At 44.8% G+C, this 23,144-nt stretch overlaps 1 protein-coding gene across 4 annotated transcripts in view; it reads left to right on the plus strand.

Moving 5' to 3' along the window:
• Positions 1-23,144, plus strand: part of IDUA (alpha-L-iduronidase) — a 48,935-nt gene that overhangs the window by 20,211 nt on the left and 5,580 nt on the right. For all 4 annotated transcript variants that reach the window (XM_035140760.2, XM_035140762.2, XM_035140755.2 and 1 more), the window contains exons 3-10: positions 7,324-7,406; positions 9,474-9,581; positions 10,618-10,713; positions 12,163-12,365; positions 13,312-13,491; positions 20,048-20,264; positions 21,420-21,626; positions 22,022-22,143. In XM_035140760.2, the coding sequence (XP_034996651.2) occupies positions 7,324-7,406; positions 9,474-9,581; positions 10,618-10,713; positions 12,163-12,365; positions 13,312-13,491; positions 20,048-20,264; positions 21,420-21,626; positions 22,022-22,143 (1,216 nt within the window). The remainder of the gene's footprint in view (positions 1-7,323; positions 7,407-9,473; positions 9,582-10,617; positions 10,714-12,162; positions 12,366-13,311; positions 13,492-20,047; positions 20,265-21,419; positions 21,627-22,021; positions 22,144-23,144) is intronic.

Consider the following 23,144-nt stretch of genomic DNA (forward strand, 5'->3'; position numbering starts at 1 on the left):
TTGGTTCTGAGTAGAAACATCCACTCTGAGGAATACATCACAAGCTAGAGAAAGGAGTCTCTGAGCTTAGTGTGAAGGGCAGTGTGTGGTGTCCTGTAAGACAAGGAATTACGGTAACTGGGAGGCTGAGGCTGAGCCAGGAGTAGAAGTTGTGAGTCTCCTTAGGTCTCATTCTAGTCAGGAGGGGAGAGAGTCTTATACAAAAGGAGAAGACTCCCAACCCAGTTAAGAGGGGTGTGGTGATCCCTTGGGTCTGTTACTTGGTGTAGGGTTGTCTAAGGCAGTGTTTCTCAACCACTGTTCCGCGGCACACTAGTGTGCCGCGAGATGTTGCCTGGTGTGCCGTGGGAGAATTACTTTATATATAGTCAATATAGGCACAGAGTTAATTTTTTTAACATTTTCTAATGGTGGTGTGCCTCGTGATTTTTTTCATGAAACAAGTGTGCCTTTGCCCAAAAAAGGTTGAGAAACACTGGTCTAAGGGGTGTGTAACTGACAGAACCAAAGTATTAAGCAGCAACAGCTGAGAACGAACTGAAGTGAAATAACATAATCTGAAGTATCCTATGTTTTACCCACTTGTGTCATAAACTTCCTTCGTTTCATAAAATCTTTCTTGTTTGTTTGATCAAATCCTGCCTGAGACTCCACATTATTACCGTAGGTTTTCCCTCACACAAGTCCCCCACAAGGTAATCTGGGGTAGTTTGTGGGAATCTGTGTTCCGTGAGGTGGGTGCATTATATTTAAGTGAGGGCGGGCCCAATGGCGCCAGGGGAGAAAGTGCCACCGCAGCTACATATTCAGGCCCTCCAAGTGTCCCCATTTTCCAGGTCCCTGATTTACAGAAGCCGTCCCGGTTTCTGATTTGTTTTCAGAATGCTGTGCTTTTACCTTAGGATGTCCCTGTTTTCATCTGAGAAATGCTGGAGGGTGTGGATTTATGCACCCCTGAGCCAAGGAGATAACAAACTATGCAGCTTTTAGGAGACACCTGAAGGCAGCCGTGTATAATGTTTTATGTTTTTATAGCGTATTTTTGCTCCATAGGACGCACCAGAACATAAGACTCACCTAGTTTTTAGAGGAGGAAAACAAGACAAAAATATGTTGCTTTCTTTAATTGTCCTAGGTGCAGCTCTGGCTCTGGGCGGGCTCTGGCTCTCGCATTCGCTCCATAGGACGCACAGACTTTCCCGCTTTGCTTTTGGGAGAGAAAAAGTGCATCTTATGGAGCAAAAAATATGGTATATTTTGGAAGCCAGAGTGGCTGGGGCAACCCAGTCAGATGGGCGGGGTATAAAATCTGGAACAATCTATCTTAAATTCTATAAATGCTGACAGCATGTGGGGATCCCCAAATCTCTGCTAGGAATAGTGAACATGTGAGTCACTGGGTGCCATTTCTGTGTCACTGTTAGCTGTACTTGCCTCGCCGATTGATATGGGGTCCCGTGACAATGCCTTCATTGATGGGTGCCATTTTCTCCTTGCTGCTTCAGAGTCCCCAATAGACTTGGCAAGCATTTATTGGCCTTGCTGCTGTGCTTTAAAAACAAGAGACAGTTTATCAGCTGAGGAAATTGAGTATGGTTTGGATAAATCATGAGGAAGGAGTTTAAGAAACCAAGTCTTAAACTATGGCTATATACACTCTGCAGAGAAACAAATTAAAATCTCACATCTAGGCAAACCAAATAATCCAACTGGTCTAAATTTTGTAAACCGTAAATTGTTGTGTTTTTTGTTTGTTTGTTTTGCATGATTTATTCTACATTTCTCCATTCTTTTGCCAAATTTTATCTTAGTTTTGCAAATTATGTGATGGGCGAGCAAACAGATTCAGCTGCAAGGAAGCCTTTTTAAAAATCAGATATTTTGGAAACATTAAACCCAAATTCTGTTTCTTAAATAAGTCATGAAAGCTAGAAGTTTACCCTGAAATTGCGTCTTTTTTTGAACAGCTTGTCCCAAACTGGCAGCATTCACAGGATGGGCAGATTTGTAAGGAATCTTCCTTTCACTATTAATTTGAATATTCTGTTCAATAATATCCAGAACGTTTATTACTTTGCCCTTTGAACCCATCCAAGGAAACAATAGATGTTGCTTGTTTTGTACCTTGGGCCTTCTAAATGAATTGACTTCGGAATCTTGGTTCTAGTCCCAGTTCCTCTTAATACTGTATCCAGTATTTATTACATTTATTATTACATTTGACCCAGTAATTGTTAATATTTAATTAGTGAATCCATATTTATAATCCAACACTTTCCTTTGCTTTTTAACCAAGAAATGGGTTGGCAGACAAGTGAACTTACTGGCCAGATATTGCCCGTTTATTATCTATGACATGGCTGTGGTTTAATATTGTCAGATATTCAGTGAAGCCAAGAGTTCAGTTTACCAATTTTTATTTAATTGTGACACAGTTGTGTTTTGTTTTTGCTTTTGTTTTGTTTTGTTTTAGCAGGAACAGGGTTAAGGGCTTCTGGTTTGTTACCCCTGCAGCAGTCGGGGCTAAAACTAATAGCACAGCTCCTTCTGATCATCTCCTATAAATAACTGGTGGTATCTCCAAAGAGGCAGAAAAACAAAGAAAGGAAGGGGAAGGAGATGGTGATGATGATGATGATGATGATAGTAATAATAATAATAAATAATTGCTCAAGGTCAACGTTTTGAAATACAGTTCTGAGATATTTGCTTTTGTGATGTTTAACTTGTGGCCTTAAATTGTATCTTGTAGTGTTATATGTGGCTTGTAAACTGCTTTGGGAAGACTTTCTTGAAAAGCCGTATACGAATTATACTACCTACATGCCTACATACAGTTCTGCATAGAAACATCAGATGTAATTTCATCATTTCAAATCTTTTGGCTCCTGTGTGTGTGTGTGTGGTGTGTGCGCACCTCCCATGAATGGATTTTTGGTTTTTACTTCAAGTTTGTTCTTAGAAGTGGCATTCTTAAATGCTACCACAAACCTGCTTGTTGTTGTTGTTGTCATGGAGGGTGATACATTTTCTTCAGCATTTTAAAATCAGTTTGACATTATTTGTTGTTGAATACTAGATATTTTCTTTGAGCAGTATCAGGAAAGTGGGTGAAAATAGGACAGGCTCTTAAAATTTAGTATCTACACTTTCCCCATGCTACTCAAATGCTTTCTTTTCCAATCCAAGAAGATACTGGGTTGTTGTTGTTGTTGTTTTGGGTGGAAGCTGGTAAAGCTATGTAGCACCTGTTACATTAAGGTGAAACGATGCAAGCATTCAGCCCAGATATTATTCAGAGCAGCAGTTCCTTTGCCAGCAAGCAGCATGTAAAACAGAAATGCTATCCAGAGTTCACTTATAGACCTTTTCCGAAGCCATATAGATGCTACCCTAAGACCAGTATCTACTAGAAAATTAATATGTCAGTGTATGAAACTAGAGGAAGAAGAATCCATTTTGTGTCATCCTGCAAAAGTCTAGAGTAAAATAAATGAATACAATTAGAAGGATATCCAGGCTGAAATTGCCTTACAACCTTGCTATCAAAACTGGGCGATGTGTCACAGTTCAGCATTATCCTGATGCTCAGCTCAGATACAAATTCCCCCGCCACCCGCTGCCCAAATACGGAGGGATGATTTATCTGATTTAGGGCTGTGCTTTTTAAAGCCGGTTGGCTTTTGCTTCTGTTGCCTGTTTTTCTCCGTAAAAATCACGACAGCCTATGACTTGAAATATATTTAACGCTCGCCCAGAAGCTCACTCACCTCCATCGAGCAGGGAGCTAATGATTCTTTTGTTTTCATCTCTCTCCTTATGAAGCCCGCCTCTCGCACAGCCTCCTTCCTGCGGCACACACATTGCTGAGGGAAGCTCCGAGGATCAGCTTAACAGAGCAAGGCTGGCTCTGTTACTGGGAAATCGCAGGCCTCATATTTTAGCAGCTTGAAGGCTCTCATTGTTGTGCTCGCAGTTCCGTCCCTCGGATGCACCCTCCTTTATTCATAGGCATTTCACAACGGTGATCTTACAATATCGTTGGGCTTTCGGTGGGGAGAAACGGGGAATATTAGCAAATCCTGCGTGGGAAATTAAAACCACAACCTTCCCCCTGGCAGTTTGAGATTAAATGTGAGATCTTCCCTTTGTAGCTTGACCTTTGCTCCGTGATTTACTTTTAAAACTAAGGGTGGAACAAGCTTTTTGTGTCTGTGCTACTTGCCTTTAGATTAAACATCAGGCTGAAATGCCTGAAATGGGGGTGGTTTAGACAAGCTGTCAGGTCAGTTAGATTTCAGCACAGCTTAAGGAAAATCCTGCTCATCCCGACGTTCTCCTGTTCCATCTTGCTCCCAAGGCCACGTAATTCTGACACTGAGGCTTGGTTCTGCTTATCCAAACATCTTCTGATTTCAAAAATAGTGGCTCCCAGGCCAGATCCACGGAAAGAGCCTGGGCCGAATCTGATAAATAAGTTTCAAAGATGGGAGTGAAGCATGGTAGGATCTGACAGTTTCCTGACTTTTCAGACCCTTGTATTGGTTACCTGTGATTACACCATTTTTTAGAGGCCACTTAGACCAATGTTTCTCAAACTTGGGTCCCCAGCTGTTGTTAGACTTACAACTCCCACCATCCCTGACCACTGGTCCTACTAGCCAGGGATGATGGGAGCATAGCTGTCAAGTTTTCCCTTTTCTCATGAGGAAGCCTATTCAGCATAAGGGAATTTCCCTTAAAAAAAAGGGAGAACTTGACAGCTATGGATGGGAGTTGTAGTCCAACAACAGCTGTTTGAGAAACACTGACCTGGATGCTAGTTGGCTGGCAACCCTAAGGCATTGGCATTGCTTAATCTAGTACAGTTGAGGGGGAACGTGTCTGGAAGTTATATAGCAGCCCTGGAGTTCACGGCTCCCAGCTTTTTAAAACCTGCCAGCTCTCACCTAAAGAGCAGGGAAAGTTGGACATTTGAGTTGGCTAGCACTTGTCATGCTCGGGTTGGAGGTTGGACCCCACAGAGAAGGCAACATGGCTGGTGGACCATGGATAGCTCTGACAGAAGTTGAGAGTTGACTCTCAACTTTTAAAGATCCTGACTTTTAAAGATCCTGACTTTTAAAGATCCTGACTTTTAAAGATCCTGGTTCTAGGCTACCTTGCGCAGGTGCCACTCCCTGGTGGCTACCTTTCGGTTCACAAAGGGCCAACCCTCTGATCAGAGGATGGGCACTCCTCCTGGCATGCTTCTTGAACCGCAGGACCACTTAGGTCCATTTGGAGGCATTTGGTTCCTATGGGGTAGGTGCCTGTGGTGTCTAAGCTCTGCCCCTACAGAGTTCTTGGGAAGTTCTTCTGGGGGCTCATGTTCATGAGGCTGTGGTCCCCTGATCACCAGAATCGAGCTCGGAGCCCTGCCCCTGGTCTGGATCCATAGCTGGAGACTCTGCAGCATCTAAGTCCAGATGGACTCTGGGGTTATGACCCCACCGCTGCTTGGTTTGGCTTAATGAAGCAAAATCCTTCTTTGTGAGGTGCTCTCCGAGGTCCTGGAAAGCCTTATGTAACGGATTGACACGGTTTTGAAATATTTATTCCTACCTGGCTGGAAAAGAGTTAATCCACCTCCAGCCTGACTGACATAACATTCTGGTGGGGGCGGGACTGTTCCCAGTTTAAAAGGAGGGAGCAGGGGTTTTGTCAGTTGAGGAGAGGGAGAGGGAGTGGGTAGGTGGGAAGAAGAAAGTTGAGAGGCCAGGATAGTGGGGATCTAGATGAGGTTCAGGAAGGCTCGATGTTAAATGTTTGACAGAGATTATCTGCAACCGTAGCTTATAAACGTAGCTTATAAACACATGAAAAGTGAAAGAAACAACTATGTTCTAAGGTTAATAAAATTCTTCTCTTTTGTGCCAAGAAGTATCGTGATTATTTTTCCAGCAAGGTATCGGGACTCACTGAAGTGGTATCTCATTAGAGGACAAAACTTACCTCAGGAAAAGAGGCGAAAGTTTGTGTCTTAGAGTAACACTGAGGAGGCTTAGAAAGATAACCCGGGGTGTCAACAAGTTGCCAGCGTGGAAAGGGCAAACTTTTACAGTAGGGGGAATCAAGCCGAGAGAGAGACCCTTTACTGGTGGCAGGAGGTTATTCTATTAAATAGCCTAGATACCCGGCCACGTGAGCTGGAAGGAGAGTCTCTTTACTTATAAACCCACAAGAATAAAGGGGTTTATTTGGAGGAGGCGGGAGAAGAGTGTGTGTGGCTTCACCTCTGGATTCCTGTGTCGCATTTTAGTAATAGAGAGGGGGACATTCGTCGCACCTTCCCTTGTTCTTTCCTACATGAACTGGACTTTCCTCAGCTCCCTGTAGGCATTTCATCTGGCTGGGGAAAGGAGATATGCTGTAACCAGGCCAGATCGTGAGCTTGTTGCACAAACAGTTCAGCTACACTGATATAATATTGTTGCCGTGATGCATAAAATATAATGTGCCTGCAATCCCATCTCACATGTCCAAATACCGGTGCCAGTTCACTCTTCTATAAATACACATGATATGATAAAAATCCTCTCACGATAGATTTCTTGCATTGCCAAACTCAGTAAGATATTTTGATGTCCTCCACCTCCTTTTGTGAAGCCAGCACGTGCTGTATTTGGCTGACACAAAACTAAAGTTAATTATTTCTTTGCTTGTTCACTGTGTAAGTAAATATTATAATAGTACATAGGGGAGCATCTGGCAGAGACATAGCTAACTTCAGGGTACAGAACTGCTTCCCCCCCAAAAAGGTGCACACTTCCTTAAATGAACATCTTGAAAGTTTTGCTTAATTACCAAAAGTGGCTTTCTGGTTATCTATGGTCATTTTCAGAAAATTGAGGCCATGTGGTTTGCTCATATTGCGATGTTTAAGACAATATTTATTTCATTTCTTGCATTTGCATATTGCCATGTTTAAGGCAATATTTATTTCATTTCTTGCATTTGTATGCCACCTTTTCTGCTAATGCACCCAAGGCAGTTTAAAATTTGAAGTAATAAGATAAATGATAACATGTAAAATTGGGGTGAAGGAAATCAGTCGGACTGGAGCAGAGCCTGATGCTGTCTGTACCTGCCTTCCTTCCACTCTTCTTCCTCAATGATACTGGCGACAGGAAAGTCATGCCTATGATCTTGGAAGTCTGATGGGTCATTTGCACATGCAGGTTGTCATTTTATGAGTAAGCATGATTGCTCTGGCCCAAAGTCTTTGTCTTCAATGGGGAATTGACTTGGTTTGCAATTGATCTAATCAGATGTTTTCTGCAGGGAGGCCAATGGGACACTTCATTACAATTTCACCAACCTGGATAACTTCATGGATCTTCTTTGGGAAAACAAGCTACATCCAGGTAAATCTAGTCACTTGGTGTTTGTTTGTGTGTGTTTTTTTTAAAAAAAACCACTGCCAATTTTAAGCTCTGTTAAACAATGTAATATACTGAAGTTGTTTCTTTGAGAAACAGCAGAAATTTAACACGCCAATGTTAAGTTAAACTTCCACCAACTTTAATGAGCAAGGGGCAAGGGCAAATTGTGAGTTTCTGCAATCTTTGCAATAATATAAGCACTGAAGTGTAGGCTCCCAACTCAGCTGAATGGTCACCTTTTACTTTGGAACTCAAGGGAAATGCATGGCTTGCCAGCAGTACATGTGAAAAAGGATCTAGGTTTTTTTTGTTTTTTTAGCTGAGAAGTTTAACATGAGTCAACAGTGTAATGCAGCAGCAAAAACAGCTAATGCTATTCACAACTGCATCAACAGAAGTACAGTGTTACGATCAAGGGAAGGAATAGCTCTGCTTTATTCCGCCTTGGTCAGACCACACCTGGAGTCCTGTGTCCAGGATATTGACAAGATGGAGCATGTACAGAGGAAGGCAACCAAGATTATCAAGGATCTGGAAACTAAGCCTTATGAGGAACAATTGAGGGAGTTGGGGATGTTTAGCCTGGAAAAGAAACTGAGAGGAGAGATGGTAGCAATCTTCAAATATCTAAAGAGCTGGAGCAAGCTTGTTTTCTCCTGCTCTAGAGGGTAGGACCCAAAGCTTCAAGTTGCAAGAAAGGAGATTCCAAGTCAACATCAGGAAGAACTTTCTGACAGTAAGAGCCGTTCAACAGTGGAATGGACTCTAGAAGGTGGTGAACTCTCCTTCCTTGGAAGTTTTTAAACAGAGTTTGGATGGCCATCTGCCATGGATGCTTTAGTTAATATTCCTGCATTGCAAGAGGTTGGACTTGATGACCCTTGGGGTCCCTTCCAACTGTAGAATTCTATGCTGTCAGGGGCTGGACTGAGGAGGAATGGTGTGGACCGCCCCGGGCCCTTTCCTGCACTTTCCCAAGAACAGGACAGTATAGATTTAGAACAGTGGTTTGCAGAAGGCCATAGTTAAGAGGCTGGAGAGGGGGAAAGCTGGGAAATATTGGGAGAGGAACAGCAGAAAGAAGAAGCACCGGGGGAGAGACAGCTGACAAACTTGATGTCTTTGGAAAGCATTCCTGATACCCCCTCTCCTAGGACCAGGCGGGCATTGAGAGTAGTACAGTGGTACCTCATTTTAAGTACACAATTGGTTCCGGAGGTCTGTACTTAACCTGAAGCGTACTTAACCCGAAGTATGAGTGTAATTGGTTCTGGAAATCCGTACTTAACCTGAAACGAACTTTCCCATTGAAAGTAATGGAAAGTGGATTAATCCGTTCCAGACGGGTCCGCGGAGTATTTAAACTGAAAATACTCAAACCGAGGTGTACTTAAACTGAGGTATGACTGTAGAACAGAGAGCTCAGAGGCAGAAAGCTCAGATTGGCTGGCGCAGGGATGACGTAGAATAGAAGAGATGGAGCGGGTTGGACTTCACTCAGAGCAACGCCATTATTTAGTAGAGACTGCATTCCTTCATCTCTCTCTGTGAATACTGAATAAATCACGTGGTAAGAACTCTTCTTGTTTATCTGCTTCTTGGCTGCCACCGGGGGAGGGATCTGATTCTCTGAAGTCTGACACATGCTTATATTCTGCCCCTTCTCCCAAAGGAGCCCTAATCCACTCAGAGTATTTGTATGATCAAATGGAAAGGTGGCATGGCCTTGGACCGAAAGAGCTGTTTTAGATGTGCCCAATAGATTTTGTGTCTTTTTTTTAAAAAAACTGCTTGTCTGAACCTGCACGCTGTGCCTTTATCACCACTTGTTTAACACTTTCCTTTCTCTCTCTTCTCTGCAAACTGCCAAAGTGATGCAGAGAATGGCTGGCCCCTGCTGCCAGACTCCCCCGTCGCCTACCCGTGTTCACGGCCACATAATTTTTTGGCTCTTGGCCCATGGTGCCAAGAGGAGACCAATGGATGCTTTGCACCTCTCAATTCAAAAGCACTGAACAGGTTTGTGTGGGTTCCCCCCCCCCAACTCAGGATTCGAATTGATGGGAAGTCCCTCGGGATACTTCACTGACTTTGAAGATAAAAGGCAAGTGATACAGTGGAAGGACCTGGTTACACAGTTGGCTGAAAGATATATAGGTGAGTTAACAAAATGTTAATTTGTCAGCTCAGCATTTCCACAAACACGTCTTAAAGGGCAATGTCCAGGGAAAATGCTTTTTTAAAAAATCCTTGAACCTTTCTTTAAATGACCCTAAGTTAGTGTGCTTCGTGGCTTATAATTTACTAAACTGTGTACAATTCCAGTTGGGTGGCCAAGAGAACAACAACAGGGAATTCCACAAGCAACTACAGACATACCTTGGAAGTCGAACGGAATCCGTTCCAGAAGTCCGTTCGACTTCCAAAACGTTCGGAAACCAAAGTGTGGCTTCTGATTGGCTGCAGGAAGTTCCTGCAGCCAATGGGAAGTTGCAGAACCCGCATCAGACATTCGGCTTCCAAAAGAACATTTGAAAACTGGAACACTCACTTCTAGGTTTTGATCGTCCGAGAGCCAATTTGTTTGGGAGCCAAGTTGTTCAAGATCTAAGGTATGACTGTATAGGACATCAAACTTCAAGGCAAGATTAACAATTAGACGAGGAATGCTCTAGAGCAGGGTTTTACAAACTTGGGTTTCCAGATGTTTTTGGACTACAATTTCCATCATTCCTGACCATTGATCCTGCTAGCTAGGGATGATGGGAGTTGTAGTCCAAAAACAGCTGGAGACCCAAGTTTGGAAAACCCTGCTCTAGAGCATGGATGGGGAAACTTTTCATTTCTGTGGAAAGACATTGACTCATGGGGAAATCAATTGGGGGATGGAACCAGAAGAAAAAGTTGGGGGAGTTCCCCCCCCCCCCGCCACCCCCTTTGCATCTTATCCTGTAAATCAACATCCAGCCCATACATTGGGCCCTGTCACAGAATACTAATCTGTGGAAGTGGCATCTGTCCTGGTTTGTGGGTGGGTGGGTGTGAACATGCCCCCTAAAGGCAGAAATTCCTCTTAAATGAATAAGAGGTGGTTTGGGACAATAGCCTTTCAACTGAGATTTCCGTGTGCGGCTAAATGAAAGTGTACTGCTTAATATGACAAAGCTGTAATTAGTGCAAGTTTGATTTCCAGAGCGTTATGGATTGAAGCATGTTTCGAAATGGAATTTTGAGACTTGGAACGAGCCAGATCACCATGACTTTGACAACGTGTCCATGACAGTGAATGGTAAGCTGCTTTTGAATCCTCCCGGTTTTTAACTGTGAGCAGAGTGGGGAAAGTTCAGAGATCAGGGCTAATGAAAACAAGATAAAGAAAAGATAAATGAAGGATAAATGAAAACAAGATAAACCCTGTAAAAAGCTCAGCACAAATTGCCTTCTCACAGAGATATTTTTTTCGTCGTTCAAGCTCTTAAAAGCTAAATCAACACATGCAAGTTACCAAACTGGGCACCGGGGTTACAGCAGGAATGTTGCCTAGGAAAAACTAAGTAAATTATAGAAATAAAGTGTTTTATAGCAACACTGTGGTAATATTCTTTGCTTAGCCGTTTTTCAAAACCATACATCTTTTGACCTACTGTGTTGCTGAGAATGGAACTATGGGTACCTCAGGTTGTTGTTGGCATCTGTCTCGAGAGACAATGGAGTGCGCCTTTGGGGGGTGAAGTCGAACTGTTGCATTAGCAGCATCAATGTGTCCTCCCTGGCGCGCAAGCCTGGGCAGTGTAAGTGGAGGTCCTGAGCTGCCCAGTTGACAAGACCCACCACTTGTCCCCTGTGGTCCAAAGGAAAGCAGAGCAATACGTTTGGCACCAGTTTGGCTCCAGGAGTTGCAGGAAGGAGGCATACAAGGCACCATCCAACCATCTTAGGGACTCCACTCCGAATCTTTGTCTTTTAGGTACCACAATACCCTTCTTTGTGTTTGTGCTAGCAGACAAACACGTATGCATGTATCCAGGCTCACTACAATTATGACATGGGTGGCGCTGTGGTCTAAACCACTGAGCCTCTTGGGCTTGCCGATCAGAAGGTCGGCGGTTCGAATCCCTGCGATGGAGTGAGCTCCTGTTGCTCTGTCCCAGCTCCTGCCAACCTAGCAGTTTGAAAGCATACCAGTGGAAGTAGGTAAATAGGTACCACTGCGGCGGGAAGGTAAACGGCATTTCTGTGAGCTCTGGTTTCTGTCATGGTGTCCTGTTGCGCCAGAAACGGTTTAGTCCTCCTGGCCACATGACCCGGAAAGCTGTCTATGGACAAATGCTGGCTCCCTCACCTGAAATGAGATGAGTGCCGCAACCCCATACTTGCCTTTGACTGGATTTAACCATCCAGGGGTCCTTTACCTTTTACCTTTTACTATTATGAGGGATAGAAACACGCTTTAAGAATTCTGTGTGTCAGGATTACATTGCAGCTACTGGAATCTTCAATGGGTGTCTATAGCCCATAGCATGACCTGCTCACAGCCACACAGATATCTAGACCTCCTGCTTATATAAACAGCCCATAATTGGTTGATATTTGCAGAGCAAATGCGGTATGTTATGGCCTTATTTGCCCTGTTTCACTCCAGTACGTTCTGAAGAAACGAGACACTTTCCTCTCCTCGGAGCTAGATACTACTGCCGAAACACTAGGCCTATTGTTGACTGTTCGATTTTGCTCCTAGGATTTCTCAACTACTATGATGCTTGCTCTGAAGGTTTAAGACAAGCCAGTACTCAACTGAAATTTGGAGGTCCTGGAGACTCCTTCCACCCATTCCCAAAGTCCCCTATGTGCTGGAGCCTCCTTTGTCACTGCCACAATGGAACTAATTTCTTCACTGGAGAGACTGGAGTCCGGCTAGACTACATTGCCATGCATAAGAAGGTCAGCGCCCTGCTCAATTTGCTGTTGAATTCAGGGCACATGAAATGTGCCTGTTCCAAGTTAAGTGTTCACATTTAATCGCCTCTTGTGCACTAAAAAAAACCCCAAACACTTGCTACATGGTGCAAAGACACTGAATTGAATTCAAACGTTGACAACTGCTTCTTGCAACAATTTGTTTTTTAATTCCACATAGCATCTGTACACCACTTTAGAAAATCCCAGGTGCTTCAATTACATGATCTTGCTGTTACCTTTGGTGGCGCTGTGGTCTAAACCAATGAGCCTTTTGGGCTTGCCAATCAGAAGGTTGGCAGTTCAAATCCCCGCAACGGGGTGAGCTCCTGTTGCTCTGTCCTAGCTCCTGCAAACCTAGGAATTCAAAAGCACACCAGTGCAAGTAGATACAGTGGTACCTCGCTAGACGAATGCCTCACAAGACGAAAAACTCGCAAAACGAAAGCGTTTTGCGATTTCAATGGAGACTTTGCAAGACGATTTTTTTTTGTCCCATAGGGTAATCCCCCCCGTCTTGCGAGGCACCCTATGGGAAACCACACTTCAATGCGTTCCTATGGGAGCTGCTTTGCAAAACGAATTTTTCGCTATACGAAGCGACTCGTGGGACGAATGAAATTCGTCTTGCGAGGCACCACTGTAAATAGGTACCGCTGCGGAGGGAAGGTAAATGGCATTTCCATGCGCTCTGGTTTCTGTCGCGGTGTCCCTTTGCGCCAGAAGTGGTTTAGTCATGCTGGCCACATGACCCGGAAAGCTGTCTGTGGACAAATGCCGGCTCCCTCGGCCTGAAAGCGAGATGAGCGCCACACCCCATAGTCGCCTTTAACTGGGATTAACTGCCCAGGGGTCCTTTACCTTTCCTTTTTTATAACTGCCTTGCGAAATAGGCTATCTATCAAAAAAATAACAACAGCTCTTCCCACAGGGAGCTGGGCGGTCGCTGTACATCTTAGAACAAGAAACTGAAGCAGTGGGACAGATCCAGAAGCTCTTTCCCAGGTTCACCTCTCTGCCTGTATACAACGACGAGGCAGATCCACTGGTGGGATGGTCAGTTCCGCAGCTGTGGAGAGCGGATGTCACCTATGCGGCCATGGTGGCTAAGGTAGACTTGAGCTGCATTGCTTTCTGCACCTCTACCATCTTTGCTGTTGCCCCGGTGTCCATCCTCATTTGTTTTATCTCTATAGGCCTCTGTTTAAACATAGGTGTGATTTCTTTAGTGTATCAGCTCTCCTTTCAAGGCCCACAATGAATTCCTTCTTCTGCTGAAGCCTTTGAATTTCTCAGCCCAATGGTGTAGCTTATAAACGTAACTTTTTGGCGGGTAGATAAAAATCCCTGTGAAGCCTATGAATTTCTTGATTCAATGAGGTATCTTATACAGTGGAACCTCGGTTGTCGAACGTAATCCGTTCCAGAAGACCATTTGACTTCCAAAATGTCTGACAACTGAGGCGCAATTGCCCGTTGGCAAAAGCCATTGAAAAAATGGAGAAATGTACCTCAGAAGCCTTTCGACTTCCGAGGTGCGTTAAAAAATGGAAGCGTTCAATTCCGGGCAGTCAGCGTTCGGTTTCCGAATTGTTCGGCTTCTGAAGCGTTCAACAACTGAGGTTCCACTGTAAACAAGAACTTTGGGGGTTTTTGGTGCAGGGAGGAAATATTCTTGCGAAGGTCTCGGAAAATACCATACGAGTAAGCTGAGAATTCTTATTGGACAACTCCCTTGTCTGCACAAAGGGCTCTACTGGAGTTGAACAGGCACTCAATGGGCCTGATGAATGTTCTGTCGGTACCTCAGAAAAATCAATACGTATAGCATATGACTGGTGCACCACCTAATGGAGAGAATGGACACTAGCAGCTAATGATTTTGCAATCACATTGATATTTAGGCCTCTGAGAGTTGCTTCTCTCCATCCTGTGGTCTAATGACAGAAAAACACTGATAAACCACCTCATTATAAGGCTTTAACTGTGGTATGTGACCTCTGGCTCAGTCATAGCTGCCACATCACCACTGAATCATGGGAGAACGTTGCTTTCTGTGAACCGCCCTCAGAACTGCTTATATAGGGCAGTATATAAATTCAATTCATCATCATCCAAAAGAGAGGCCAATTTGTTGAATCTTCTATGTACTTGCGCATTGGAGATTTGTCATTTCCAGACTTTCTGGCAAGCACTGGAGGGGAGCAAGGATCTCCTTGATCGGGTCATTTGACTTGACTTAAGGATTCTCTGAAGTTCAGGGCCAGCCCAAGGCATTTTGGCACCTGAGGCAAACTGCAAAATGGTGCTCCCCTCCCCACCAAGGAAGAAGGAGGGAAGTGAAGGTCTACATTGGGACGACATAGGGAAGAAAGATTTACATCAGGATCTACTGCCCTTATGGAGGGGAATCGCCTGGCCTGGCCTTGTGGGTTAGGATATTCCTCTGCCACAATATCCAGCACATGGACTGCTGGTTTCTGGCCTCACAGACAAATGGCTCAATCCAGCCTTGGATGAGTTTTGTTCACACATTCCCCTGAATGTCATCAAAGGTTGAGGGGGCAAGTGAGGAGAAATCAAGTCATTACATGCACGTGCGAAGCAGTGAAGCACGTTCTTCACCTATTTTAACCCTTTTCACCCCTAAATTTCACCATCCTGTCCTCAAACCTTTGCTTGCCTGACTCCCCTAGTTAACATCGTGCACAAGCCTTTTTGTCCTGAGCCCTTGAGCCGCTGGGAATATTCAGGCCTAGACAGGGTATCTCCATAGCACACTCCTATTTCCTAGCTTGTGGGGTTTATGGGCCAATGTGCAAGTGCTGACAACAAATATTGAGCAACAGCAAACTGATGTTAATTAACTTGGAGCTGCTTTGGCTCCTGGCTGTGGCGTCTCCAGAAGCATCACTCCAAAAAGAGGCATTCGTTTCTGGATGTGTGAGACCAATGGATAGTTTCTGAGTCGGCAATGAGACGTTTTATTTATTTGAACAAGCATATACTGTTTTTCAAGTTTGTGAAGATCTACCAAAACGTTTTAACGCAATAAAACCACAATACAAGATACAGCTGCAGCTAAGGTGGCTCATATCTCCTCCAACTGCCACCAGGGGGCCACTGAAGGACCATTTTGGCCCCGAGAGGAAGGGAAAGAGAGCAAAAAGACAGAAGAGCCTGGGGAGATGTTCAGTATCTCTAGCTTCTGGTTTTTCAGCTGAGATGGATCCTCCATTGCACACCTTCCACCAGAGGGCGCTCTTAGCCTAATGGGAGGAAATATCTAGCTCTTTGAAAAAGGAAATATTGTCTCATCTCTCTTTTGCCCTTTAACGTAAACTGCTTTGTGCATGAGGCTCCCTTGAAAAGCATTATACTGATACCTTAAATAAATAAATGGAAGACTAAAGCCACCAGAACTGCCCTGTCTGCACACCATGTTGCTGCTGCCCTGTGCCCAGGTTACGTTTGCTAACTCACCGAGGTGCAAGAAGCAGGCGAGGAGACAGTCTGGCTGCCTTCTGCGGAGGGAGCATTTGATTCTCAGAATGTGCCCCTTGCCTTTTGCCCGTACAGTCATACCTTGGAAGTCGAACAGAATCCGTTCCAGAAGTCCGTTCGACTTCCAAAATGTTCGAAAACCAAATAGCGGCTTCTGATTCCGAAGCCGCGGAACCCTGTCAGACGTTTGGGTTCCAAAAGAATGTTTGCAAACCAGAACAATCTCTCCCGGGTTTGCGGCGGTCGGGAGCCAAAACGTCCAAGTTCCAGGGCGTTCAGGATCCAAGGTACGACTGTATAAGCAAAGGATTGTGGAGAAAAGTAAAATGCTGCACTTGGTGGCCACCTGCCCTCTATGGCTGACTCAAGGGCCTGAACCCCATCTGCCAGGGATCCCACAAGAGAATCAGTGGAGGGGAGACTCTTAGGGTCATGGGTTTGAACCCCACATTGAGCTAAAGATTCCTGCATTGCAGGGGGTTGGACTAGATGACCCTTGGGGTCCCTTCCAACTCTTATGATTCTGTCTGTCTACACAGTGTACCCCTTGGGTTATTGTACTATTCAGGCCCCACCTGTCACAGCAGCCAGTTTCCTAGCATTATTTATTTGTTAATGTGCAGGGCACTTGACAGCCTCTAAGAGGATAGTTCCCTGTCCTGCCTGGCTGAGCTTATAGCCTATAATTCATATCTTTTGTCGTCTCAGCGAAAGAGGAGGGCAGTGGAGAGGGGGCTAAATCGGTGAAGAGTATAGGTTAATTTTATTTGCATGTAGTAAACTAGGAGTGCTAGAAATTATCAAAAATGGTTTATAACAATTTTTGTTGTACAGCCCCCGATCCTCACTGACTACTACTTGAACTCCTCAGTTTCCAATTTTCGAAAGCATCTTTCTGGAACTCCTTTCTGCTCCTTTCAACCTAACCTGCTCCTTTGTGTATTTTGTTACTGAGCGGTAATCCTTTTATATCTGATTAGTTACACCGCTGCAATCCTCCTCTTAAGTTCCTAATTTTAGCAAGGCTTGGGAATTAGGTCAGCCAAAGCTACTGGAAAGGCTTCTTAGTGGATCCTGACTGCAAATTATTATGCTGCATTTCTTGTTTTTAAGATGCGCACAGTACAGCTTCCCACATGGATTTAATTTCTTCCACAGCCAGACATAAACACTGGCGTCTTGCCCTTGGTACTGGGGTAGAATAGTGGGGAGAAATGAGGCAGTTTAAAGGAAAAAAGGGTTTGAAGAGTCATGCACTAAAGACAGTGTCCATTCCAGCATCTTGTAGGAACACAGAGAAGCCACAGAATGTGATCCTGGGTCCAGAAGATAGCTGAGGATTTCAGCTTTTATTTTTAAAAACAAGAAGAGCTCCCCAGTCCTTATGGTTACAGAGATGTACTTGAATATACATAGTGGACAATGCCTTCCAAAATCCCAGAAATCAATTGGGTTCTCCACCCCCATTGTTCAGCCGGACACCTTCTGGCAATTCCCTCACTGTGAGAAGTGAGGTTATAGGGAACCAGGCAGAGGGCCTTCTTGGTAGTGGCGCCTGCTCTGTGGAACGCCCTCCGTTCGGATGTCAAGGAAATAAACAACTATCTGACTTTTAGAAGACATCTGAAGGCAGCCCTGTTTAGGGAAGTTTTTTAATGTTTGATGTTTTATCATGTTTTTAATATTCTGTTGGGAGCCACCCAGAGTGGCTCGGGAAACCCATCCAGATGGGCGAGGTATAAATGATAAATTATCACCATCATTTATTTATTTCCACTGCTTAAAACTTTTCCAGTGGTGCATGGGCGTAGGCAAGGGGGGGCAGGAGGGGGCAGCTGCCCCCCCTAGAAGCAAAAAATTAATGTATTTTACAGACCATAACCAGCACTTTTCCCCTCCAAAAACTGAAGTGGAAAGGGCTTTGCTTTAGCAAGAGCAGCTAAGTCTCCGCTTGCTGGGGGGGACGGGACACAGCTGTAACAAAAACACATCAAATAAATAAAGCAAAGTGGCTACCAGTAGTTAAGCAGTTAAGACAATGGAGCATATATCCCCAGACAAGATTCGATAGCTGACCATTTCACCCTATTGTTCTTAAGTGGGAGTTGTTAATGAGCATTCAGGAGCATTAAGAGTTCTATTGGCGATTTAATGAGGGTGCAGACTCAGAGGATTCAATTTGACTAAGGTGGCTCTGCAAGGCTAAAAGGAAGTGAATAAGAAAGGGGGGGCTGTAGCTTTGACAGACACAGTGATGTTTATAAAAAGCAGTGGTGTTCCAGTCTGCCCCTCCTCCTGCATCTGTATACTGTAAATCAGGGGTGGCCACCTCCCAAGAGACTCTGATCTACTCACAGAGTTTAAAACTGGGGGTGATCTACCCCCTTTTGGGGGATTCAGGTCAAAGCTGTTGAGTTTTTTTAAGGAAGGGAAGCCCTGTTTTTTGGGGTTTAGGTCAAACTTGTTGAGCTTCTTTTAGGAGGGAGGGAGGCCCATTTTTGTTTAGGGCTTCAGGTTCAACTTTTTTGAGGGAGGAGGAAAATTTTGGGTGAGCTTTTTTTTAGGGGTGCCAGTGACCTACCAGTGATCTACCACAGACATCCAGTGATCTACTGGTAGATCACAATCTACCTGTTGGACGTGCCTGCTGTAAATCAAGCAGAGAGAAAGCTGCTTACAAGGCTCCTGTACATGCAGAGTTCCAGCATCACAGCGTCATCCAGAGACACCCACAAATATGAGTTATCCCTCTCTCTATTTCTTCCTTCCTTCCCTCCCTCTTCCATCCTTAATAAAATAGGGGGGGCAGATAAGCCCCACATAGAAAGCCCATCAACATGGGGGGGAATGACTCTTTCAAATATGGTATTTACCAGTAATTTGGGGGGGGGGAGAGGCACCTAGGCCTCTAGGAGTTGGCTGCTATGGCAAGAAAGCAGAATGATGCATATGCTATGGTAATATATCAATAGAATCATAGAATTGTAGTCGGAAGGGACCACAAGGGTCATCTAGTCCAACCCCCTGCAATGCAGGAATTTTTTCCTAAGGTGGGGCTTGAACCATGGTTGAAATATTATGCTGATATGCAGCAACGCCTCGGAGCTGTCGTGGCTACGGCCATGCCTTGCCTCGCCCTCGCCCGCCCTGCCACCCCCTCTCGACTGCCCGACCCTCCCGTCCTCTCCAGCCAAGCAGGGTAGCCGCCAACGCTGCCAGCCCCAGAAGCACAAGGTGGCCGCTGCCTCCGCCACTGCCACGATGTCAGCAGGCCCGCTGGCCTGTAGCCCCGCCCACATTCCCACTTCGTGGCCCCTCCCCTCCCGTGCCTTGGCCCCGCCCCTGAACGACCATGGCTTGCCCCCCCCTAGTTTTGATCCTGGCTACGCCCCTGCAGTGGTGGACAGTACCAAAGGCAAAAGGGGAGTGGTTCCAGAGGCAAAAAGTGGGTGTGGAGGAGGTGTGGCCTGGGGCACAATCGTTCAATCTCCAGACCTGACGTTCCTCATCCCTGGATTAAAAGGGTGGATTGTCTGTGCTCTACATCATCCCCCAATCCACTCCACTGCCAGCTAAAGCATAATGAATTCATGCCGGCTAGCACAACCAAAGAAACAGTTACCATACTCAAAATGAGAGAAGTGCAAGGCTATTGAATGCACACAGGTCACAAGGTATGGGCTACCTTGGTACAAAATGCAGATTAAGTGCAGGACACACGCCCCTGTTTGTTCTATCATTGGAAAGGAAAAATCAAAAATGAATTTTTGGCCTGCCTGGAGATTGTTGGATCTCGGCAACTCCCCAGGAAGGTACAGTACAAGTCCCACCTACTGTATAGGTGGGGCTAACACAATCACAGGTTTATTTAAGCTTTAAAGATGCTGAATGGAACGGAGCATTGTGCTCTGCTGGACATTGGATCTGCACAAGCATTTCAGCTTGCCAGACGGAACAATCCTCCCTTTCCCCCTTTCCTCCTCCTCCCATGTGCTGTTCTGGGGTCCTCCTGAACCACCACACCTCAAGCCAATTTGGGCAGGGGGGGGGGGACAAAGGGGACAAAAACCTCGCTGTAGAAGCGGAGGTCCTTGCGTAGAGTTTGCGCTGACTGACAGGGCTTGTTTGGCGGGTCCTCTCCCTCTGCCCCTTTTCCTTCGCAGGTTATTGCCCAGCACCAAAACCTCCTGCTTGCGCGAGCCAACAACACCGTCAACTACACTTTGCTGAGCAACGACAACGCGTTTCTGAGCTACCACCCCTATCACTTCACGCAGAGGACGCTGACGGCGCGCTTTCAGGTGAACAACACCAAACCGCCGCATGTCCAGATGGTGAGGAAGCCGGTGCTCACGGTGATGGGCTTGCTGGCTCTGCTAGGTACAGCAAACCACTCGTCCCGTTTCCTGTTCGCAAGAGGAAAAGCAGGAGAGGCCTTTGGGTGGCGGCGATACACTCTCCCATACTTGGGTCACCGCAGCTTACCTGGACTTGGTTGGGGCAGAGTGGTGGCAAGGTCAGGATTGCATAAGATCAGGGTGGATTTGATTTAAAACAAATCGATTTAAATCACGATTTAAATCACTAGTCAGTAAGACGTGATTTAAATCATTTTTTAATAATAATAATAATAATTTATTAGTAATACCCCGCCCATCTGGCCAGGTTCCCCCAGCCACTCTGGGCGGCTTCCAACAAAATATTAAAATACAGAAAAGTTCACCCTTTCTGGCATCCTCTTAATATTACAACCAGGTGAAGGTTTCATTTTTGGAATAATAAATTTTCAGAGTTGTTTTTACAGTTATATCAAAAATTACTGATTTGGTTCTACTATCAGAAATACATAGACAGATAATTATGAAATTATTGCTTATATTTGGATAACTTTTCTGCTGTACTTTATTGGAAAGAGAAAAATAATCGTTTCTTTAATAACAATTTGAACAATTTATTTAGCTAAAACAGTAACATTATAGCATATGTATCCATGTTTGTTAACCGATGCAGTTAAACAATAAAAAAAAAACCCATAGACTGAGTTTTAGCACACATGAAAAACTTCAAACAAATCCTTATTTCCTGATGAATAGCCTTTGGACTATAATGTAACTTAAATAGAAAACTATCTTTAGAAAGATTTTTCCTCCAAAAGCATTTTATTTTAAAAATCCGATTTGAATAATAATAATAAAAAAAACTGATTTAAATTTTAAAAATCCGATTTTTTAAAAAAAAATCTTTGATTTTTATCCACCCTGCATAAGATGCATATTGGTGCAATTGCACAACCCTGACCTCACACCCACCTCTCTCTCACCACAGGAGTGACCGCTGCTTCAAAAGTCATTTTTCTTCAGTGCCAAGAGTTTATATGTGCGTGTTACTGGCCACTCGATGTCAACCAAACTGGGGCACAAACCTGTTACCCTACTTCCCACGAAAGTGGGTCTGCTTTTGAGGAGCACAGGGTGGGGTGTAATAAAACAAGGCCAAGTTCAAAGTAAGATACAAGTTTCTCTTCCTCCCGTGTAGGAGAGGAGCAAGTCTCTGCCAACATCTCCAGCCAGGAATTGGAAGACTATGACATTCTTGGAGTACTAGCCAGTGTGCACCGACCTCGAGAGCACCCACTCGACAGCTGGCAGGCCTCTGTATTGATCTATGCCAGCAAAGATAATGAGACCTCTTCCAACGTCAGTGTCGTGACTCTAAACATAACCAGTTACCCCAAACACAAAGGTATAGTCGTCACTGGGATTGTTTTCCTAATGGGTCATTACGCGAATGCAAGCGATTCTATGATTTTATATTTACTGCAGCTATTGAATGGCTCACCTTATTTTAAAAGGACAGCTGGCCTGGAATAGCCATTTCATGCAGCCTAAACCATTGTGCCATGGTAGCATGACACAATCATATATTTCGACAGTAACTTTCTTCGGTTCCTCTCGCGAAAATCTTGGTTTGCAGCTTCTAAAAAGCTTGCGATTGGATCCAGCTTCTTCTGGTCCTTACTTGGACTTCTTGCAAGGCTATGTTGAATAACAACACCATATCTGGAAGCCTCGGTCTCTGGCCTAATGTTCAACTAACAATCAGAGTTTTCACGTTACGCTCCCTTTGTCTTCCCAAAGGACTTGTGTACATCACTTACTACTTGGATAACTACCTGACCAACCCGTATTTGCAGTGGAAGAAACTGGGAGCTCCAGATTTTCCTTCCCCGAAGCAACTGGAGCAGATAAGAGCTGCTGAGGTACGATGCGTTTGTTGTACATGCAATCCTCACAGCAGTTCTTGTCTGCTATATAGCAGGAATGGACCACACCACCATCAGAAATCCTTCCCTTCTCCTCTGGTAAAAATATAATGGTATATATTTTGACTCAATATAGTGTGATCACAGGGCTACTCTACACTACAGATTTAAACCGCCATAATATCCATTCCCTCTCCTCAGGGAACCCTGGGAGCCGTAGTTTTTGTGGAGTGGGAGAAGCAGAAGCTTGGGAGAGTCAGCACTCTCACCAAACTACAATTCCCAGGGAGCTTGGGGAGAAAGCCTCGGTTATTAAACTGGTATAGCACTGATATATGTTTGTAGTGTGGTTAGGGCCTCAGAAGCGTCCCAAAAGTGAAGGAGATGCCTCTTCCCCACCTTCAACCCCCTTACTTACCTACCACTCGTGCCTCTGGTATCCCGTTCCTTGTGAGTACCTCAGAAGTGAGGAGTTGGCGAAATTTATTCCGTCCCTTTTATGCTGTCCAGATGTTGGCTTCCTGCTGGATCAACTTTTATGTAGAGCTGACTCCATAGTACGCTGTCGGTGCTACATAAATATTTGTTGTAAGGATATCCGAACGAGCAAGGCCAGTGGAAGGCCCACCACTTTCGCTTTGCTTTTGATCTTTAAGCCGGTTCTCCTTCGTAAGCACATACCTGCGCACTGGGGGATCTCTGCCCCACTGATCCCCCTCAAGGAAACCTAAACCCTGCCCTATGGATATCTTTTAAAAACGACGTGGTTGGGGTTTTTTGGGTTGTGTTTTGACTAAAGGAAGAACTGCAAGTTTCCTCACCGCACACATGTTCTCTAATGTAGGGTCAGGGAGCATTGCAGCGAGGCAGGTGTTTTTTCCCTTCTGCGCCTGCCAATTTTCCACTATAAATCACAGCAGAAATCCTCAGTGGGGATTTTCCGCCACGGCTCTCCAGCTGCACCATACATTTAAAGCATGTTTATGCCACCTTAGCAG

The sequence above is a fragment of the Zootoca vivipara genome, chromosome 16 (assembly GCF_963506605.1).
Source record: "Zootoca vivipara chromosome 16, rZooViv1.1, whole genome shotgun sequence".
NCBI lineage: Eukaryota > Metazoa > Chordata > Lepidosauria > Squamata > Lacertidae > Zootoca > Zootoca vivipara.